Source organism: Thalassophryne amazonica, chromosome 3 (genome assembly GCF_902500255.1).
Source record: "Thalassophryne amazonica chromosome 3, fThaAma1.1, whole genome shotgun sequence".
Classification (NCBI taxonomy): Eukaryota; Metazoa; Chordata; class Actinopteri; order Batrachoidiformes; family Batrachoididae; genus Thalassophryne; species Thalassophryne amazonica.
This window is the reverse complement of record NC_047105.1, coordinates 95,372,724-95,394,368: the sequence shown is the minus strand read 5'-3', so window position 1 is coordinate 95,394,368 and position 21,645 is coordinate 95,372,724. Positions and strand designations below refer to the sequence as shown.

The 21,645-nt window shown below is 43.9% G+C and overlaps 1 protein-coding gene across 1 annotated transcript in view; it reads right to left on the bottom strand.

Annotated features, from left to right (window-relative positions):
- The window catches only part of LOC117507295 (solute carrier family 2, facilitated glucose transporter member 9-like), a 389,118-nt gene that overhangs the window by 333,476 nt on the left and 33,997 nt on the right, over positions 1-21,645 (bottom strand). Inside the window, exons 4-5 of the mRNA XM_034167137.1 lie at positions 15,339-15,463; positions 13,824-13,969 (exon numbers count right to left, since the gene is read on the bottom strand). Coding sequence (XP_034023028.1) covers positions 13,824-13,969; positions 15,339-15,463 — 271 coding nt within the window. The remainder of the gene's footprint in view (positions 1-13,823; positions 13,970-15,338; positions 15,464-21,645) is intronic.

Sequence of the window (21,645 nt, the reverse complement as noted above, 5' to 3'; positions counted from 1 at the left end):
TGATTTAATGTATACCAAATTATATGTTTTTCCTGTGTTTAGAATGCCTTGTTTAGCTGCTATTGCGGCCATGGCCACGGCACAGTCCGTTGTATGTTTTGGATGTCTATTTTCTCCCATACTGACCACCAGTAGTATTGTCAATCCCTTGAATAATTCCTTAATCATTGCTCTGATGACTGTTGAGATGTGCTACTAGATGTGCTACTGAGTGAGCCGTCACTAGATGAGCTGTCACTAGGGATGTGTGGTGTATCTGTGCTTTGTCTGGGTTGTACTTCCTGTGGTTCTTCTGTCGGTAAATCTACTAAGTTGCTGTCCGAGTCTGATGTCTCCTGTGGCCTGTCTATCTGTTGGTCTGTATTTCTGTCTGTCTGTTGGCCTGCGTCTCCAGTTGTTTCTGAGTCTGCATCTGAGTCTGTCGCTGCTCTATCTGGCAGGGATCCACTACTCTCTGAAGCTGTGCGTCATCTTTGTTCAATCAGTCTCTGTGAGCGCCTTGGCCGGTGTTTGCCTGGCTGCAGGGAGGCGTGGCCTTCCCTCGGTGCTTATTCTGGCTGCAGGGAGGCGTGGCCGTCCCTCGGTGCTGCTGTAGGGTCTCTGGCTTCTCTTGCTTCCCCCCTTGGCCCGGCGGCTCTGCCAAGACGAGCTTGCCGAGGCCACAGGGGCGCTGGGCCACCAACCCTACAGCAGTGGTTTAAATGAAACCAAGTGTCCTTACCGTCTACTTTGACTGCTGTACGTGAGGCAAGAATAACTTTAAAAGGACCTTCTCGGCGGGGCCTGTCCCACTTCTTTTTGAACACTTTGACGTAAACCAGATCACCAGGCTGGATGCTCTGATTTTCGAGTGGAATCTCTGCTTCTCTGTCTTCTGTAGCACCTTTGACCTGCAAAAAGATAGTTTTGTGTATTTGGTTTAACTGTCTCAGATAATTATGCCATTCGTCTTGTAGCTGCTCCAGCGATGGTCCTTCGTAGGGTCCTCTCAGGTATGGAATAGGCATCGGCCGACCTGTAAGAGCTTCAAATGGTGTCAAATGGGTTAGTCGGTTAGTTTGTGAGCGCACTGACAATAAAGCAAGCGGCAACGCATCCAGCCAGGTTAGTTTGCCATTGCTGTCTGCTATGATTTTTGCTAGTTTGTTCTTTAAAATGCCATTAGCCCGTTCCACCGCCCCATTTGATTGAGGGTGATAAACACACCCAAACTTCTGTTTGATACCCAATTGTTTGAATGTTTCTTGTGTAACCTTGGCTACAAAAGCCCTACCGTTGTCAGATGAGATAGTATCTGGAATGCCAAATCTTGGAAAGACATCTCGGCACAAGAATTTGGCTACCGTTTTATGGTCTTGATTTGCAGAGGCTACTGCCTCAATCCATCGGCTGAATCTGCATATCACTACCAAAACATATCTCATTCGTTTAACTCGATTTTCAGCTCCCATGTCTATGAAATCCATCATAAGATGTCTGAATGGCCCATCAGGGACCGGAATGTGGGCTAAAGGGGCTGTGAATGATTTCCGGACATTGTACTGTGCACATACCTCACACTCATTCAACAAACGGTCCACTGTAGCTGCCATATATGGTGACCACAAGACAGCTTTTAGTTTGTTCATAATTTGGACTCGCGAACAATGATCGGGTCCGTGGGCCCAAATGATTGCATGTCGTAATAAATTGGTGGGTAACACAAAATGTCCATGACTACTGCGCCACAGCTTGTCTGCTGGCCCCTGACTGCGTGTCTCAATAGCTCCTCGTTTAACCCACATTCGTTTTTCTTCTCCACTGGCCCTACTTTGAGCCACTATCAGTGCGTCAAGTGAAACCAGTGGGGCACAATCTTGGATGGTTAGCAGGGGAAACATATTTTCTCCTTGTGCTCCTTTGCGAGCTGCATCATCTGCTAGGTTGTTACCTTGAGCTATGATGTTATTATTCTTTTGATGACCTGCACATTTAATGATGGCTACCTCAGACGGTAATTGGAGAGCTTGTAACAGTTGGGAAATCGCTTCTCCATGAGTGACAGGGGTGCCATCTGCTCTCAGGAATCCCCTTTGTTTCCAAATGTTTGCATGTACATGACATACGCCATAAGCGTAGGCTGGGTCTGTGTAGATATTAACACGTTGATCTTTAGCTATCTGGCAAGCCATAGTTAAGGCTTTGATTTCTGCCAGTTGGGCTGAACAAGGCTGATCAATTCCTTGGGACTCCAGTAATTCAAAGGTCTCGCCATCCGTGTTTAGTTTAACTATCCCCATACCCGCATGCAATCCCGCGGCATCCCAAAAACATGAGCCATCCACGAACAGGGTTAGATCTGCATCTATGGCGTGATTATACAAATGTTCTCTGGCTCTCAAAAATTTCTCTGTCTCTGCCACACAGTTATGTGGAGTACCATCTAACGGTGTGGTCAATTTGGTGGCAGGATTCACCGTGTGACAACGTTGTATTGTTATTTCTGGGGCGGACAACACAACTTCATATCCAGTGCGTCTAGCTTGTGTTAAGACAAAACGTTGACTGGTTAGCAGGGCATGTAACTGATGCGACGTGTACAACGTTACTGCATGTCCCATGATTATGGATGATGCTTTTTGAAATGCAAAGGCAGCTGCTGCTAGACCCTGATAGCATGGTGGCAATCCTGTTTCAATGTTGTCAAGCTTTGTACTATAATAGGCCAATGGTTGTTTTCCTTCATTTGTTTCCTGCATTAGGACAGGACAAGCATAACCAGCTTTTTCAGTACATACAAATGGAAAGGTTTCCCATAATCTGGGTTACCTAACGCAGGAGCAGATTGCATGTCTGTTTTTAGGGCCTCAAAAGCTCCCGTTGCCTCATCTGTCCAGACGAGGAGAGCTGCATTGCTTGTTTGCCCCACTGCTCTAATCATGGCACGCAAAGGTGCAGTTTTTATAGCATAATCACAAATCCACGGCCGACTGTACCCTGCCATCCCAAGGAATGAAAGCATCTGTCCCACTGTTTGGGGTTTGGGAGCCTTGATCATAGCCTCCACTTGGCTTGGGGCTATACATCGCGTGGTCCCACACAACTGTCTTCCCAAGTATTCTACTTGTTGTTTGCAGAACTGCAATTTGTCCTTACTTACTTTATGACCTCCATCTGCCAATGCATGCAATACAATTAATGAATCTTTTTCACACTGTTCTTGAGTCTCTGATGCAATAAGGAGATCATCCATATATTGCACCAATGTACTGGGTATGTCAAGGTGTTGTAAATCTTCAGCCAGGACTTTGTTAAAGATGGCTGGGGACAGGTTCAGTCCCTGAGGTAGCCGTGTATACGTTAGCTGTTGTCCCAGAAATGTGAATACAAACAAATGTTGTGAGTCTGGGTGCACAGGCACACTGAAATAGGCTGAACACAGATCGATTATTGTGTACCATTTTGCTCCAGCAGGGATGCTTGATAGTATAGTATGCGGATCAGGTACTATAGGTGCATCCACTTCTATTATTGCATTGATAGGACGCAGATCATGTACCAGCCGATACTCTTTGGTATTGTTTTTAGGGATAGGGTAGATAGGAGTATTGCATGGGCTTGCAGTTTTTATTAAAACTCCAGCTGCCATTAGTCCCTTAATTACTGGTTTTATGCCTTCAATAGCCTGAGGTTTTAATGGATACTGCCTTTGGTGAGGCAGTTTTGCTCCCGGTTTTACTTTTATTTTTACTGGTAAGGCTGTTTTTACTAGTCCTACATCCGTTTTGCTTTTGGACCACACCACTGGTGGTATTTGCTCTAACAATTTCTCTTGTTGGGCCGATAACACCATCTGTCCCTCTGGTCTAGGATTGAGCTCCACTTTTTGAGCTATAGCCTCATCATTTACTTTTAAGTTAATTCGTACAAACTGCTGGTCTTTTGACAGATGTACTTGTGGACTTTCCATGTTTTGCCATTCTTCAACTTCTGAGGCTGTCTTTACCATTGGACCTAGGTCATGGGATTCGTACTTTTCTGAGACTAAAAGGGTCACATGAGGCGTGGCATTTGGCACTTGATACCATTGTTGTTCAGCTGAAGTTAGCTTGACAGAAGCTGCGGCCCCTTGGGGGCCTAAATAAATTTCTGTGGTGGTTATGTGAAACAGCCGTTGATTCATCAATACATCCCAGCAGCATGCATAGTCAGTTTGTTCTTGTTTGGCATCGAACATCAGGGTGACATGTAAAGGTAAACTAGGTGTATATACTGCTGCATAGTGTTGTTCTGCCCAGGGCTTCCATTTTTCCCATTCCAGTTGAAGATTTGAATTTTCTGGTTGTAACTTCAGCCAGTATACCATGGGTTGCACAGGTCGGACCTTGTTTTCCATGTCCATAAGCACCATAATGTTGGCGAGTGCTTCGTCAGGAAAGTGTATTTGCAGTCCTTGATGGGTACACACTATCTGGGTTTGTAGCTTACATAAAATGTCTCTTCCCAGCAAATTCACAGGTGTATTTTGTGAGTATAACAGGGGTGCTTCAATTGTTTTTCCTGCAATCGTTACAGGAAGTGGGCGTGTAAAAGGTATTATTTGAGTCTTCCCAGAGAAGCCGATGGTCTTAATTACAGACCCAGAGAGGGGGAGATGAGCGCCCATTTTCCCTATGCAAGAGTATGTTGCCCCTGTATCCACCATGAAAGGGAAATCTCTGTTTTGTATATTAACGGTGACGGTTGGCTCTTCCTTAGGTATCATCGAAATAGCCAATGCCACCGTTTCCCCCTCTGTCTTCTCTAGGCCCCCCTATTGCCAATTGGCAGAGGGTCCAACCCAAGGTCGGGCCGGACAATTTCTCATTCGATGTCCAGGTTGTCCACAGCTCCAACACTCATTAGAGGGTTGATCCCCTATTGGGGGTGTTGATCCCATAGGCGGTCCCGCTTGACTGTCCCTGGGAGCTGAGTTTTGGAATCTGCTTCTAAATGAAGGTTGGCGAGATCCTCTTCGCCACCCTCCTCTTTGACCTTGAAAGTTCCGTGACTCTCCTCTCCACCCATGACTGTAGGTGGGTCCATTTCCGGGTGTGCCAGTGCTATGGTAGTGATAGTGATGCTCCACTGGTGCTGAGACTTCTCCTATAGGAGTGCTTCCTGCTGCTCCTTGGGGGCTCTGTGTGGCTGTTACCACAGGTGCCTGTATGGTGGCAGCAGTGTTTGCCGCAAGGCCCGTGCTTGCCGACTCAGAAGGAACAGGGGTCATCATTGGTGCCTGGGTCTTTGTTTTTCCTTTCTTGACTTTGGTTAGCTCTCCCAATTGCATCTGCACCAATTTTTTCGTCAGGGATTTTGCTGCATCTTCTTCTTTTTGTTTTTCTTTCTTGTAGATTTCAAGATGGTGACAAATATGCTCAGAGTATAAAGCCCAATTCATTTTTGATAGTCCCACGACTCCATCTAGGGCTTTCTGAACCTCATCTGGTAGAGCCTTTTTTACAGTTATTTTAAACAGGATTTCAGTTGCTGGAGAATGGTTCCATGCATTTCCTGTTTCCTCCGCCCATCTCTTCTGGAATCGGTGCAGGAACTTCTTTGGGCACTCTTCAGGTGTCCACTCCTCATCATCCAATTTAGAGGGATCCAAGACCTCAGGGTACTTTCTTCTCAGTCCTTCCCACATGGAGTTTCTATAGCGATTAAAGGGGACTTCATCATGTTGATTAGTGCCCATCATTTGTGTTAGTCCAACCTTTCCTGCTAATTCTTCAGTGTCATGTTTTCCCATGACATGCATTAGCAAGGCTTTTATGTCACCTAAAGACAAGGTTACCCCTGCAGTGCCTTCTTCTAAGGCAGTTATCCATCTCCCAGCTCCTTGGGTGATGTCTGGCAGCCTGTTGGCCAGCCCCACCATGTCTGTCCAGCTCCATGGGGTATACACATGGTGACCATTTCTAACCACCAATGGGCATATGAGGTCTTCGTCCTCCTCTTCTTCTGTGGGGGCTCCATACTGTCTTCCAGATCGAGTCCAACTGACTGGTTCCAGGCAGTCCATCCAGTTGGTTATATTCTGTTCTAAAGCCGCTATGTCTTTGGCTACACATTGTTGTCTTTGCCTGAGTCGGGCCTCTTTTGCACTCTCAATGACGATCTCACCAGAAATTTTTCGGGTGGGTGGCTCTATAATGTGATTCCCTTGATTGGGCGTCGATTGTTGTAATATTCTTCTTTCCTCGGCGTCCCTATGTCTTTGTATTCTTTCCTTCGCTAGCCGAAGCTGCTCAGCTAGTTCTTCATTATCTCTTCTGGCCAGATCCAGTGTGTCACAGAAGCTCTTGTGCCACTCTTCGGAGCCTCTATAGCCTGTGAAGGTCCAGTCGGCTGACTTATGGTGGGAGGGGACGGTTTTCAGTGGACCTCGATGTGCAGGCGGAGCCTTCAGGTCTCTCTCTTTATCCTCGTCTGCCTCCGTGTCACTGTTATTTGTGGCCCCCCCTGCTGGTCGTGGTGAGCGACCACTTACTTTCGGACTTGGAGACCTTGTATGATCCATTTGACAGACTGAGGACCTGTCTCCTTGTGGCTCTCGAGCTTTTAGTGTCAGTGTGAATTTGCCCTCCACATCCATGCCTTGGTCCTCTTCACGAGTTCCTAATACAAATTGTCCAGCTGTCTTTCCCATATCATGACGTTTATATGGGGGTGGCTCTGCTTCCCAGCTCGGTGCACTGGCTTTAGTCTCTTTGGATCTTTCCTCTGTCATTTTTTCTCTTTTCTGCTGTAGCCTCTGTGCTTCCTGCTTGAACAAGGCCAAAACGTCTTTTTCTTCAGTGCGTTTTTTGTTGTTATTCACGTTCTTCTGCTGATCTTTAATTTCTTTTTTCTGTATTTCTACCGCAACTGCTTCACACATCACCGGATCAAATGATCCCTCCAAAGGCCATTGCCTGCCCCCATGTGACCTTTTGTGCCACTTTTTCATACATTGGTTGGCCTTAGTGCGTTTTCCTGGATATTTTCTTAGTACTAAGTCTAGCGGGGTACTTTCCCGACCTTGACCTTGAGAGTTACCCATGTAACCCTGACAAACGCTATGTGAGGTGTTTCTATGGTGTTCTGGTAGTCCCTCAGGGGCTGTCCTGATCCAGACCAATAACTTGCTGGCTGTAACACCTGTTTTGTATTTTAAACCCTTAAAAGGATTAAATTTCCAACTGTTATGCCCGTCTTCTTTTTCTTTAACTAAATATGAAAATTTACCTGTTTCCCACCGAAACTTCCTTGGGACCACAGTCAGAGTCAACCTAGGAAACAGTTCTTCACCTAGATCGGTTGGTAGTGTTATTAAATGATTTAATGGTATGCTAATTTCTTTATTAGGATCAGCACAAAGCAGCTCCAGCCACGGGGTTAAACCCTGATGCCACAGACGTCTTATCAGCAGCTCCCAATTAATTAGAGGGAATTGTTCTTTCTTTTGCTTCAGATTGATTACCTTAGTAATCTGCCATAATTTCTGATTGATCTCTTGTTCGTCCTGCCAATGTTCTGCTCCTACCCTGTCAAAATAGGTCCTTTCCAGCCAAAAATGTGTCCTGATTCCCTGGGTTTCGATGTCTCCGTCAGTCAAGTAATGTTCTGGGAGTAGTATTTCATCATCACTTAAGTCTCCCATCAATGACTGTCCCAAGCATTGATCAGTCTGTCAGCTTTTTCACTATAATCTAAGCTTTATCTCTTTTGATTTATAACCAATTTTATTTATTTAATCCTCTTACAACCCTAACACTTCCTAATGTCTTTGCTCCTGACTTTCTATTTTCCTTCAAATTTTTTAACTTTCTGCTTCTTGTCTTTTTCTGCTATGTTTGTTTATTAGTTTTCTTTCTTTGAAATAATATCTACCTTCTCTGTATTTACATAGCAGTCTTTTCTCCTGTCTTTTTCTTCACTGTCTCTGTTTCACACTTTCCTCTCTGCCTGTCATGCACCTCCCAAGTCCTTCTGTTGGGTCTAAACACCTCCTCCTCGTACTCTTTCACATTAATCTTGTATGTCAGCCAGCCTGCAAGCCCTCACAGCTTTGCCTGCAACTCCCCGCTCTCCCACACACCAATCTTCAAAAGCTTTATACACAAAAATTATTAAAAACAACTTTCTATATATCTCTATCTAGACTTCTGCCACTTTTCACTCCGCGGCTTTAAACAACCTTTTTATTCACTTAACACCAATGTGTTCTGTTTAAGCATGTATCTCTTCTTCACGTTAGACAGCTTCTCCGGCGCTGCCAGCAACTTCATATATTATTTTTTTACAAGCCCTCTTTGAGCGTACAATATTTCATTTACTTCTACGCCTTACCGCGCCTCGCGTGCGTATCCTGTGCTTAATATATTATTTTTCACCAGCTCCTCTCTAAGCATACAATATTTCATTTACTTCTACGCCTTACCGCGCCTCGCGTGCGTATCCTGTGCCTTTCTGCACTTTCTTCTACTTTTTTTTTTTCACTTACTGAGCTCCTCGTGAGCTTAATGTGCCTTTGCACTGAAAATACTCTCTTTTTCTTTTCTTATAAAAAACTCATATTACTGTGTACTTAATTACTTATTCTTCTCCCACGCCCCACAAGCGTGTATTTGGTGCCTTACTGCACTATTTTCTGCTTCATTAATTCTCATGTATTCTGCACTAACTCTCTATTTATTTTATTTTTTTTATAGTTTTTCTCTTTTCTTAAAAAATGACGTCCTTTATTGAGCTCTTTTACTTACTGTCAGCTGTGCTACTTTGCACTTTTCTCTTTTTATCACGTACGGTATTTCTACTGCGCCCCCTCAGGCGCTTATCTTGTGCTTCCTCTGCACGTATTCTCTGTTAAACTCTTTTTCTCACTTATTTCACTTCAGTCTCTGTTAAACTCTTTAAATAACCTCGTATTACCTTGTATCTATTTGTCAGTATACTCCCCTAAATTAACCCCTACAGCGCATGCTATCAGCCGGCACGTTAGTAACGAATTTCAACACCAATTATTCCCCAAGCATCCAGGTTAGTTCTCCACGCACTCTTTTCCGCACCAGAGTTCATGAACATTCCTGACCTTTCACTCACACAGACATTCTTTTTCCCGGGAACACACACACCTTCAGAGCATTTTATCTACAAGGCCTGATAATTTTCAATCTTATCTTTTTTTAGTCTCTTATCAATTTTCTTAGTCCAGGTTCTTTTAGGTAAGAGGCAATTAAAAAATATCACCTGTCAACTTGGGCGGAAATCCAGACTCACTACTCCAGATCGTGCAGAAGTTATAAAAGGTTGCTGCTTACCTTTTAGTCGTGATCACTGTTATTTACGGTCTGGAGGGATGAGCTGGACTGCCCCAGGCTGCCGGAATGCCCCTGGACCCTCCTGAAGCTGGCTCGCCAAGTTCTGTCGTGGCTCGTCTTTAGTCTTCTCGGGATGTCGTCTTTTAGATAAAACACAAACTAATTGCAAGTGATATGCTAGAAAAGGACACAACACTTTAGAATAATTCAGCCTTAAGCAAGATAAAATGCACAGAGTTTTTAAGTTTATTTAAGCCTTCGACACAGAGCTTAGACAAACTGAGTCCTCTAGAGAGACTGAATAAGTGACAACCGCGCTCATCTATTTATTGGAGACCCGCGGGCATCGCTCCTCCTTCGACTTTTTTATTTATTTCATTCCCAAGACATGGTTTTCTATTGGAAGCGTCCTCTAGTGAACCCTAAGCAGGTGTTAGGCCATTATTTCAATGTGACAAACGCTCCCATTAAAACGTGAAGGATTTACAACTGATTTTTTTAAAAGACCTTCAGTCACAGGTGCAGCTGGCCTGAGGCCCCCCCCCCGCACGTGGCCTCAGCCACAGGTGCAGCTGGCCTGAGGCCCCTGCACGTGGCCTGCGGGAAAGCACCTAAAAGGCCTTGGAAAGCCCCTGACAGACTGAATGACTAATAGAGCCCTTTTTTTGGGTTGAACACCTGCTAGTTCAACCAGAGGACATACAGTTCGGATCAGGACACTTGATAGTTCATCATAGTTCAAATAAGGACCTAAAAATTCTTCTACACTTGCAAAAAAAAACTCTAACACCCCCCCTTCCCGGACGACATGTAGGGACCAACACCCCCCAGAGGACATCCCGCCAGCTCCAGGAGTAATAACCACAGCCGAGGTCCCTCTGGGATCCAAAGTCACCCACGGGGACTCCCAGCGCCTCCCAGAGGACCGTTCCATCAAACCCCAGGAGACGCCCCCCCTCATGACTAACAGACCCAGCCCCGGCCGTCTACGGCTAGATGGACCCACAGCCCTTTCCCCCCCAGAGGACACCACAGTCACACCCTGAGGGCGGAAACTGGGGGAAAAAAAAACAAAAAAAACATACAAACAAAACAACCCCAACCCCACCCCCTCAGTGCAGTGGAAACTGGAAGTACGTCCAGTGTCACCAACCACGACTATACCTCAAAAGTCAACCGGGAGGAGTGGAACAGCGGTAATGGTGTACGGCACAAGATGGCGCCACCCCTCCGACTTTAAAACCAGCCACCAGCTGCGGGTATATTCCACTGCCCCAAACCTCAGCTACGCCGATGGCGTACGGCTCAAAGATGCGCTGAAGCCGGAGGTGGAACAGGGAATCAACAAAAAAAAACAAGTGCGGGCTTCAGGCACGAGAGGGCGCTGCCGCCACGGACACAGCCGGGGGTGACAGCTGTCACTCATTATCTCATGACAGCTGTCACCCATCTACGCTTCATCATACTACTCCATAAAACCCGGACGTCATCTCCACCTCAAGGCCGAGATATCCTGTTGGGGAAAGTGTAGTGACATGGACCCACAACATAGGCTCTCAGTTGTCCAGGTGGTTTCCATAGTAGAGAAGCTTGAATCTTCGACTGGACTGGGTTGCTTGACGTGAGGACGTTTCACTTCAAATCGCAGAAGCTTCCTCAGCTAAAATTCTTGCTCTGGTAGTCACAGTACCTCACAGTATGTGGGTACCCACGATGGTCCCTGGACAAAGTGCAGAAGTCCCAGAAAACAAAGAGACCAGATAGACAGGAGACAGAGACAAGAAGAAGAGGAGTGTCTCTCCCTTATTTAGCAGGAGTAGGGGAAAAACTACAGAGGATCTTCAGACAGCACAAAATCCCAGTTTACTTTAAACTGGTTAACACCTTGAGACAGAAATTAGTTCACCCTAAGGACAGGATCCCTAGTTACAAACAGAGCAATGTAGTGTATTCTATCAGACGTCAGGAAAACTGTAATGAACACTACATAGGTGAGACTAAGCAACCTTTACACAAAAGGCTATACCAGCACCGCAGAGAGGGCACCAGTGGACCTCAGTCTGCAGTTCATCTCCACCTGAAAGACACTAACCACACGTTTGAGGACAAGGAAGTTAAAATCTTAGCCAGAGAGAAGAAATGGTTTGAGAGAGGTGTCAAGGAAGCATTCTTTGTAAAACAGTTGAAACCGGGGAGGGAGTCTCAGACACGCTTTGTCCCCTGTTTACAATGGGGTACTCAGGTCAAAGCAGTTTCAGTCTTTTGTTCATGGTAATGAGTCATTCACGTCATCAGGAGAGTCGTCAAGGGAGCCATCAGGAGAGACTTCCGTCCCATCATTAGGAGGGACAGCTGCCCTGTCATTAGGAGGGTGCTAACTAGAGCACAACAGGTGCTAATTAGAGCTATTGTTTAGTCACTAGCCTGTAGCTGTCGGCCTCTCGGTAGGAGGGGTCTGGTTAGGTTAAAAACTCCAGCTTTTGTTGGCTTCTGTTTTATTCTTCTCTACAAGAGTCAAGACGGAAGTCAGACTACCAGAGCAAGAATTTTAGCTGAGGAAGCTTCTGCGATTTGAAACGAAACATCCTCACATCAAGCAACCCAGTCCAGTCAAAGATTCAAGCTTCTCTACTATTCCACCAAAGGAGGAGTTGACAATCTTGACAAAGTCACCGCAACATATAGCTGCCAGCGCTTGACTGCCCGTTGGCTGCACTTACATAAGAAAAGGTGGCCTAATGAGTTGTAAATTACCCGAGCAGTGCCATTTGGCACCACCTTGGTCATTAAAGGAAGAAGTGCCATTTGGCACCACTCTGGTAGTTCTAGTGTTACACTGTGGAATTTGCATTTTATAAAGAATTCTAGGGACAAACAGTGTAATTTGTGTAAAATGAAAACAGGCATTTCAAGATTTGAGGTTATATGAACAGATGTGTCATGTCTTTCTGGGACTCAATTCAAGTTTCAAAATCTGGCATTTGCTTTACATTTAGCATGGTGAATGACTACAAAGACAAGTAGTACTAATGAAACCAGTGCAGTGCATACCTTAGGGAGATGTTCATTTAAATCCACAATAGTAATTTTCTGGCACCAGTAATAGACGTAGTATGTGGCAAGAAACATTACTCAGCCTTCATGATATTGTACACACACACACACACACACACACACACACACACACACACACACACACACACACACACACACACACACACACACACACACACACACACACATATATACACTCTACAAAAATATAAACGCAACACTTTTGGTTTTGCTCCCATTTTGTATGAGATGAACTCAAAGCTCTAAAACTTTTTCCACATATACAATATCACCATTTCTCTCAAATATTGTTCACAAACCAGTCTAAATCTGTGATAGTGAGCACTTCTCCTTTGCTGAGATAATCCATCCCACCTCACAGGTGTGCCATATCAAGATGCTGATTAGACACCATGATTAGTGCACAGGTGTGCCTTAGACTGCCCACAATAAAAGGCCACTCTGAAAGGTGCAGTGTTATCACACAGCACAACGCCACAGATGTCGCAAGATTTGAGGGAGCGTGCAGTTGGCATGCTGATAGCAGGAATGTCAACCAGAACTGTTGCTCGTGTATTGAATGTTCATTTCTCTACCATAAGCCGTCTCCAAAGGCGTTTCAGAGAATTTGGCAGTACATCCAACCAGCCTCACAACCGCAGACCACGTGTAACCACACCAGCCCAGGACCTCCACATCCAGCATGTTCACCTCCAAGATCATCTGAGACCAGCCACTCGGACAGCTGCTGGAACAATCGGTTTGCATAACCAACGAATTTCTGCACAAACTGTCATAAACTGTCTCAGGGAAGCTCATCTGCATGCTCGTCGTCCTCATCTGGGTCTCGACCTGACTCCAGTTCGTCGTTGTAACCGATTTGAGTGGGCAAATGCTCACATTCGCTGCCGTTTGGCACGTTGGCGAGGTGTTCTCTTCACGGATGATGCGAAGGAGATGTGTTGCACTGCATGAGGCAAATGGTGGTCACACCAGATACTGACTGGTATCCCCCCCCAATAAAACAAAACTGCACCTTTCAGAGTGGCCTTTTATTGTGGGCAGTCTAAGGCATACCTGTGCACTAATCATGGTGTCTAATCAGCATTTTGGTACGGCACACCTGTGAGGTGGGATGGATTATCTCAGCAAAGGAGAAGTGCTCACTATCACAGATTTAGACTGGTTTGTGAACAATATTTGAGGGAAATGGTGATATTGTGTATGTGGAAAAAGTTTTAGATCTTTGAGTTCATCTCATACAAAATGGGAGCAAAACCAAAAGTGTTGCGTTTATATTTTTGTTGAGTATACATATATATATATATATATATATATATATATATATATACACACACACACACACACATTATAAATGAATTTGCAATGGATGACATCGCAAGTACCACATTCATATTTTTACATTGTATGCGCCACTACACTTACATGACCCAGCAGCTCAGGCAGCCCAAGCACTTGACCAGCAAACACTCCACAGCAGATCAGGATGGAGTTGAACTGGCCAATGGAACCTCTGATGCGTCTTGGCGAAATTTCTCCGAGATACATGGGGAGGGCACTGAGCGATATACCTGTGGAGAAGTGGGGGGGGGGGGGGGGGTGATACAAAAATGACTGTGTTCCAAATCATAATTACAAGCCACTACTGTGGAAAGGACAGAAGATTGAATGGGCCCCATTTTTCACAGAGCACAAAAACACACAGCGCTACACACGTTTACTCCTGAGACAGTGGTACTTTTCTCCATATATACTGGTCAAATGCCTTCATGACATCACCTACATGTTTTGTAAGCAGCTGCTTTGGAGATCAAATGGGGTGGTTCCATATGTCGCCATCTTAGCAATGACAAAGCGTTAAACTCCCATCAAGCCGTAAATAAGATGTGGAACCTATGCATGACAGGCATGATCTGAGTGGGACAAATGTAGCCCAGACACATGCCTCAGAGTTCTCAAACAAGCTAAAGCTTGCTAACCTTGATTTAGAAGTTTTATTAAGGTATATTTTTTGCAGACTGGGTGGTGGTTCTCACAACAGGTGGCTTGGGTGCAGATATTAAATTTATGACCAACATATTGCTTCAATAACAGTTGGACCATGAAGCAGCCAGTCTGCTCTGTGTAAACCTAATCCTGTCAGCTACACAGTAAATTCACCAGTGTAAAACTAACACTGGTAGTGTTAATTTAACACTGCCAGTGTACATATGATCCTACTCTGGCCAGAGTGGGACCATATGTTCACTGTCAGTGTTAATTTGACACTAGTGATTTTACTGTGTACTAAGCTGTTTTACAGGCTGTGTGTTTTTCCCCTCTTTGTTTCATCGTCCAGCATTGATTCCGGTGGTTACATAACCATTCGAGTTCACTTATATCAATAATTAACAAATGGAAAGACTCTCTAGCCAAGTTGGCAACCTGACAGACTGTTTATCAGAATGAATGATAAGACACATACTAACATGTTTATTTGCTGTAATATTTGTGTTTTGTTATTGCAGCTGTTTTATTCTTACATTTATCGGTGCCATTTAAAATGTTTTCTCTTAAACAAAATTACCATCTGGTCTATTTATCCACATTTTCTCTTGCACAATTTCTTGAGGATAAAAAGAAAGTGGCTGATTTAAATATACAAATTATCAATGACACACTGGGAAACCTCATTCTCAAACACAACACAAGCATGTTTAAAGACATAACACCTTTTCAACATATATTTTATTTGCTGAAATTTGGAGAAAACTTTACTTTTTTTTTTTACTTTGTTTGTACAGTTTTAATTATTTCATAGATTTTTCCCTTTGTGTTGTACCTCACCAAATAAGGCTGTACAGTTTTATTTTTTTGCCCTGTGGGTGTGAATAGAAAGTCCCACCTACTGTACTTCTACTGTACCTCTGCAACATAAACAAAAATGAGAGAAGTACTCACCAGAGTCCACTCCCATTATGAGATGGCCAATGATGAGCATCTCAAAAGATCTTGCTGTCTCACTCAGCGACAAGAGCAAAGCAGCAATTACTGCAAAGCTGTTGTTGAGTAGCAGGGTTCCTCTTCTGCAGTGACAGAAGACAGAAAGAGTCTTCAGTGGATAACAGGTAAAATGTTTCCAAACCTAAGTGCCTTTGTAGTTTGCACCTGATGCAATTCCTCCTCCCGCATATAGGTACGTACGCACCACAATGGGGTGCGCACTATTTGTTTTGGCCTGAATTTTCTCAGGTTGGCCGACAAACACTTCTTACTAGGGGAGCTACGACCACTACCTTTGCACCCCCCCCCCCCCCCCCCAGGACTAAACCAAACCAACTTTTTTAGGTTCCTTAGATGACCCTAAAACACAATCAGAATGTTCCCAAAAATAAAAACTGGCCTCAACCCAGTTATCCAAGACGGCGTCCAAGATGGCCACCAAAATAGGGTTTTCACTAAAACCCCTTTAAACAACATATAAACAACTTAAATATCACAGAGATTCAATGATAAGGGTCTATTGGTGGCCATTTTGGATGCCATTTTGAATCTTAAACCCATGAATGAATTTAGTTTAGGCACAAATGAGTTTGCTGCCGGTGCACAGGATGGTAGGCTTGCAGAAAAACACACCACCCCTCTGGGTGGAGCTGCACCTCAAACAGAGAAAAAAAAACAGAATCGGGCATCAGACAAACAACAAATACATTATAGTTTGTCAGCATTAAGCAACAAGAACAACAGAAGAAATACTAAGACGATCGCCAGCCTAGCCCCGAGCTTCACTAAAAGACCAAGACTTTAGATAAAGTTGAGGTCGCAGCCCGCTCTCTTTACTAATAGATAAATTTAAAAGGATATAAAGCATAGTAACATACTATGCCAGTATGCTAGCCAAACGAAAGGGAAAATAAGTGGTTCTTAAGTCTGGACTTGAAAGTCTCTACAGAATGTGACTGTTTGATTGATGCAAGGAGATCATTCCACAAAGCAGGTGCACGATAAATATCACAGAGATTCAATGGGAAGACCATGGCAGGTCACCATGGACGCCCAAAGTTTCCTGTACATTTGTTTTTGTCAATTGTGTCGTAGCATGGCCCAAGCAGAGGGTCACCCCTTCGAGTCTGGTCTGCTTGAGGTTTCTTCCTCAAATCATCAGAGGGAGTTTTTCCTTACCACTGTCACCTGTGTGCTTGCTGTAGGGGTTGGTAAGGTTAGACCTTACTTGTGTGAAGCACCTTGAGGCAACTTTGTTGTGATTTGGTGCTATATAAATAATTATAAATTGAAATTAAAATGAAAATTGAAGCGGGCCGTGTTTGCATGGTTGGTGTTCGCCCACAGCTGTGACACGCACATGAAGGCATTCTAAAGCTGGGTGTTTATTTTTATTTTGGTGGCCTAGCCATGCTGTATGTGTCATGATAGGTGTATTCCAGGTGTCACATCCCAGTCAGCTGTGTTGTGTGGCAGCGCGCTGGGCCTGTAACCTGCATCAACTCGCCGTGGGCCAGTAGCGCACCGCACGCACCTACACATTGTGTTGCAGTTGTGATAATCATAATGTCTCACATACATTATGTCACCCATGGGAGGGGATGACAATGTATCTGTTAAATTAGGTACATCATGGACACAACAGCCAGTCCAGATGTGTGCGCTGCACTAGACACTGACCGCACTGCACTCACAACGTTGTTCGAGCTCTCGCCACCTCAACTGAACCTCGATGATGGGGACATGTGCACTACATTTGGGCTGGCCGCTTGAATGGGACCAGCTGTTGTGAGTGCACTGCGACTGCCGTTGGAGGTCTTTGGATTGCACCTCGACTTTGGCTAGGTGTGGGTTGAATGGCCATTCAGCCGTCATAAGCCTCATTCGGTCTGTAGTGTGAAGGCTGGCTCGGTCAGTATATTCAGCCAGGATTCGATGTGGCCGAACATTTCTTAAGGTCCCTCAATTGCAGTCCGAATGGTCCGACTTGCGTTCGATTTGCCATACGAATGTTGCAACTGCAATCAGATTGCGGTACGACTGCATCTCAACTGCTGTTAGATTGGGTTTCCAAGGAGAGCGCCATGTAAATATGGTGTGCATGTGCTGTGGCTGAACGGATGTGCCGACTGCTGTACGAGGCGTTCGAATTTGCACAAGTATCGTTCAAATCCTCTTTCATGCGCCAATCGGCCTCAAACTGGACTGGACATCCCACACCAACCATATGTACAGGAAGAGACAGAGCAGGCTGTACTTTCTGAGGAGGTTCGGTCATTTAACATCTGCAGGAAACTCCTGTGAATGTTCTACCAGTCTGTAGTAGCCAGCGTCCTCTTTTACACCATGGCGTGCTGGGGGAGCAGCACAACCTAGTGTGCCTAAATTGAAAGAGTGGCAACATGACAAGTCGAAATAAATTGGTCACATGACTCATGGTGCCATCTTGAATTCAAAATAGCATGGGCTGTTAATGTCTCTGCATGTAAATCCAGCTATTTTATTTATTTATTTGCTGAAAACGCCGGGTTGCTTTGCATTTGGAGGCACAAATAGACAAAGCAAGGGCTTCAAGATGTACAGATTCCCTTCAGATCCAAACATTAGAAAAATTTGGGAAACTAAAGTCAGCCACGTGGGATGGAAGCCAACTTCATCGTCAAAATTTTGAGAGGTAAATTTAATGCCTCTGCATTAAATTGCACTGCAGCATGTGTGTCTAAATGCTAAAACCTTCAAAATTAGTGCATTACTTTAAAACTAAAGCATATAGCTGATATTTTCACTTTATAAAATGACAGATGTGATGTTAATTTCAATAACTTGTCTGGAATTAGTTTGTTTAATATTTTAACCATAAGTCAAAATGGTCTGCCTGTGCATGACTTGGGTGATATGCTGGTGAGTCTGTATGGTGTGAAGAGAAATTATCTTATCTCTATCCTCTGCCTGCAGAGGATACAGCTGTACCTCTCATAGCTGTCTGTCTGCTACAAAACATGTAACAGGCAGGCACTAAAACCTTTGATTTCAGACTTCACAAATGTTTAATTGTTAAGCTTTATTCACTCTGCCCGCAAAAATATGTTAGTGGTCTAAACAATTATCGGACCTAAATTTATCGGAAGCTAATTGGTCGACTGATGGTTTTCAAATTTATCTGTAAAGCTAATACGCTAATGAAAACATTAGCGGATTATACATAAAACATCCCAAAAGACCAATCCTGACAAATGGACCCTAATGGAAATCTGTTTTCACTTTCCTGTGTCATCTATGTATATTTAATGCATTTACAAATATATTATATACTTACATTAAACTTACTAAATAAATCCACACACTCGTGCTTTTAATATATAGATTTACTGCCCCCTGCTGGAATGGCGTGAGTCCGGAATGGAAATATCAATGTTCACTATTCAGTGTTGTTTGCTAATATCCATAGTTTCTCCAAAAATATTCATCCCATCAGCTAATATCCATGGTTTCTCCAAAAATATTCATCCTATCAATGTTCTGTTTTGGGTGCGTTCATCCTTAACCCAAAATACATAAGCATACCAAATGGCAAATGTCAGCTCTCCTCAGTTTCACCATGGTCAAAGCCATACACACCCACACACACACAGAGACCACTTGGCTATTATAATATAGACACTTTAGTTGCATGATTGTATGCACGCATGCATACACACACAGCTTTTTGTCTTTTCTGCAATCTGCTGTAAGTAGGTGCTTTTAATTTGAAAAGCAGAGACGGTGACGGAAGGCATTAAAACCACTACACTTCTCACTCATGGTAACAGCAAAATAACAGTTATGACTAAACCAATTGAATGACAAAAAAACAATAAATCAATAACACTAACACTGTTAAACTAACAAACCACAAAACCCCAAACTCCCATGGTGCATTGCAGAACAATGTCCATTGTTTACTGCTTCGCTAAAATCGCTCGTATATAGCACCAAATCACAAGATAGTTGCCCCAAGACACTTCACAAGGCTAAGATCTAACATTACCCACAGTCGAGCAAGAACACTGGCAACGGTGGTGAGGAAAAACTCCCTGGAAGAATGAAAGTATGCGAAGAAACTAGGTGAGCATAGAGTAATTTACACATCTTGATTCACCTGCTGCATGGTGGATCTTGGTTGCAACACAACAACTCAAAATAGCAGAAAGCATATGGATTATAATGAAACTGAAAGTTGGTGACTTAAAGCATTTTTGTATTCGTCACGCACTGCCTGTCACATCCAGGGCTGTGTCTGGCAATAAAGAAGAACTGATTGACTCAAATATACAACACTGGCCCAGAATCAGGAGTGCATTTTGACAGAAGAGGAGGAAATTGTTACAGGAGGAGCCAGATCTGAGTTAAATTGAACCCCAAATGCAGACAGCCACGACAAAGGGATGAGTTGCAAAAATCCAAGGTGTTTTAATTACCCACAAGGGTGAGCAAAACAACACAAACAGGTCAGTGTTCTATGAATTTTGACCGGGGGGGGTTAGTGATAAGAGAAGACTCAGTCATTTCCCAAAATACCTTTTGGAGCGTGTGCCTGTTAATGCTAAAACTTTCAGAATTAGCGCATTAATTTAAAAGATATGTGCGATAATTTCACTTTGTAAAAATGACAGAGCTGCTGATAATATCAATAAACTGTCCAGAATTAGTTTTGTTTATAAATGAAACGATGAGTGAAAAGTGCTTTGCGTTTCATGTCTCCTGCCCACTGTCTGTGCATATGTATAGTGAATGACACTTTTTTCTTCTATGCAACAGCAGGCACCCCATCCACTTCTGTTGGGGGAGCTTGTCACAGCAGTCTGACTATTGCAAAACATACGACAGGAACTAACGTATGATTTTAGGGTTTACAAATGTTTTGACCATTAAGCTTTATTCACTATGCCAGCAAAAAAAAAAAAGTTAGACTGAAGACCAATTAGCTTCCGCTAAATGGTAAAATGGTAAATGGACTGCATTTATATAGCGCTTTTCCATCTGCATCAGATCAAAGCGCTTTACAATTATGCCTCACATTCACCCCGATGTCACGGTGCTGCCATACAAGACGCTCACTACACACCGGGCGCAATAGGGGATTAAAGGCCTTGCCCAAGGGCCCTTAGTGATTTTCCAGTCTGGCGGGGATTTGAACCCATGATCTTCTGGACTCAAGCCCAACACCTTAACCACTAGACGATCACCTCCCCTAACTGGTCCGCTGATGGTTTTCAAAGTTAGCTGAAAAGCTAATCCGCGAACAAAAAAGTTAGCTTTGCTAATTAGCAGTCAGCAGAACTGTGCCCACCACTGTGTGGATATATATATATATATATATATATATATATATATATATATATATATATATATATATATATATATATATATATATATATATATATATATATATATATATATATATATATATATATACTGTCCAAGATTAGTTTGGTTAAAAGTTGAACCATAAGTTAAAAATGTATGCCTCTGGACAACTTGGGTGATATTGCCCGCGTAGGGTTAAGAGAAATGAGTTTTTACTTTTTTTGGGACCAGTTCTCCTTTGTCTACAGAGGATGGAGTGGTTTCTTCTTAAAGCAGCTCTTCTCCGTTTTGCAGAGGGTAGAACTACACATCATGTACGAAACATTTAACAGGTAGGTGCTCAACTGATTTTAAGTTTTCTAAATATTTGTAGCTCTTCAATTTTATTTACCACGTTATCAGTCTAAGAATTATCAGACAAAAATTTATTGCAAGATAATTAGTCCGATAATGGTTTTTAAAGGTATCTAAAAGATAATCCGATAATGAAAATATTATCTTCGATAATTATCGGTTATCGGATTATCGGAACTGTGCCCATCACTGAATATATATATATATATATGTATCCATCCATCCATTTTCTTCCGCTTTATCTGGAGTCGGGTCACGGGGGCAGCAGCTCAAGCAAAGCCGCCCAGACCCCCCGATCCACACACACCTCCTCCAGCTCCTCCGGGGGAACCCCAAGACGTTCCCAAGCCAGCCGAGAGATGTAGGCCCTCCAGTGTGTCCTCGGTCTTCCCCGGGGCCTCCTTCCAGTGGGGCGTGCCCGGAACACCTCTCCAGCGAGGCGTCCAGGGGGCATCCGGAAAAAGATGCCCGAGCCACCTCAACTGACTCCTTTCGATGTGGAGGAGGAGCGGCTCGACTCCGCGCTCCTCCCGAGTGACCGAGCTCCTCACCCTATCTCAAAGGG